The following is a 1053-nucleotide window of genomic DNA, read 5'->3' as shown; positions in this document are numbered from 1 at the left end:
CATTGGTGAATGCCACAAATTCTCCTAAATCACTCGTACGCACAACTTAAGAACAAATGTGTGCGTACGAACGGTTCTTGCATGAGGCCCAATGAATATTGAATTTTTCACTTACAAAGTGGGTTCCCAATGTCATGTTTTGTTTTCAATATTTGGACGAGTCAGTTTTGTCTACTGTAACAACGAGCAAAGAAAAATATTGGTCTCTTGAGAAACTATTCATAACCTTAATTTGACATTTCCCCTGAAAAACAAATAAAAAGAAAAATTAAGCTATAATAATCACTTCAGTTCTTCTTATCAAGTAATAAAATATTTTATTTTACTTGGACCTTTTTTTAGGCTGCTCATTAAATGTCTGAACAATCAGTTCCTACAGATTAAATCAGATGCTGTGAAGGTGCATTCAGGTGTCACATGTAGTTAGCAGTTATGGGTTAAATGTGTTCTATTTATTTTTTAAATTCATCATAATGAAAACATTATCAGTGGTAAATGTCTTCATGTAGAAACCCTGTTATGTGAGATTTGGAGCTTTCTCTGTTTTGCAGAAATAATGTGAGTAAAGTTGTACATTGTTCCGGCAGAGTGGAGAAACGCTATGTGGAAAAGTACTGGAAAGAGCTGCGTGTTGGAGACTTTATCAGGCTACGGTGTAATGAGATCCTACCTGCCGACGTTCTGCTGCTCAGCTCCAGCGATCCGGACCGCCTGTGTCACATAGAGACCGCCACCCTGGATGGAGAGACCAACCTCAAGCAGAGGCAGGTCGTCCGGAGCTTCTTTGACCTGGTGAGACTCAAACTAATTTYTTTGTAGTGACGGGACGCCATCACACTTATCCGTATCAGAACTTTAAGCTTTGTTAAAGAAAGCTTACCAAAACCTTTTTTATTATGTTCTTTAATTTTGTTTTTATGTTTGACTTTGTTCATTTTATTTTAGTTAAACCTTAAAGACTTTCCACCAAAAATCACCTAGGGCCTCATGCATAAAGGATTGCGCAGCTTTCACACTAAAAGTTGACGTATGGAAAAATTTAGAAAACTGCGC

The 1053-nt window shown here is 37.5% G+C and overlaps 1 protein-coding gene across 1 annotated transcript in view; it reads left to right on the top strand.

Moving 5' to 3' along the window:
- Nucleotides 1–1053, top strand: part of atp10a (ATPase phospholipid transporting 10A) — an 82195-nt gene that overhangs the window by 5429 nt on the left and 75713 nt on the right. The window contains exon 2 of the mRNA XM_014028519.1: nt 588–792. Within this exon, the coding sequence (XP_013883973.1) occupies nt 588–792 (205 nt within the window). The remainder of the gene's footprint in view (nt 1–587; nt 793–1053) is intronic.

The sequence above is a fragment of the Austrofundulus limnaeus genome, unplaced genomic scaffold (assembly GCF_001266775.1).
Source record: "Austrofundulus limnaeus strain Quisiro unplaced genomic scaffold, Austrofundulus_limnaeus-1.0 Scaffold775, whole genome shotgun sequence".
NCBI lineage: Eukaryota > Metazoa > Chordata > Actinopteri > Cyprinodontiformes > Rivulidae > Austrofundulus > Austrofundulus limnaeus.
The sequence above is the reverse complement of the archived record's forward strand: the minus strand, read 5'-3'. Positions and strand labels throughout refer to the sequence as shown.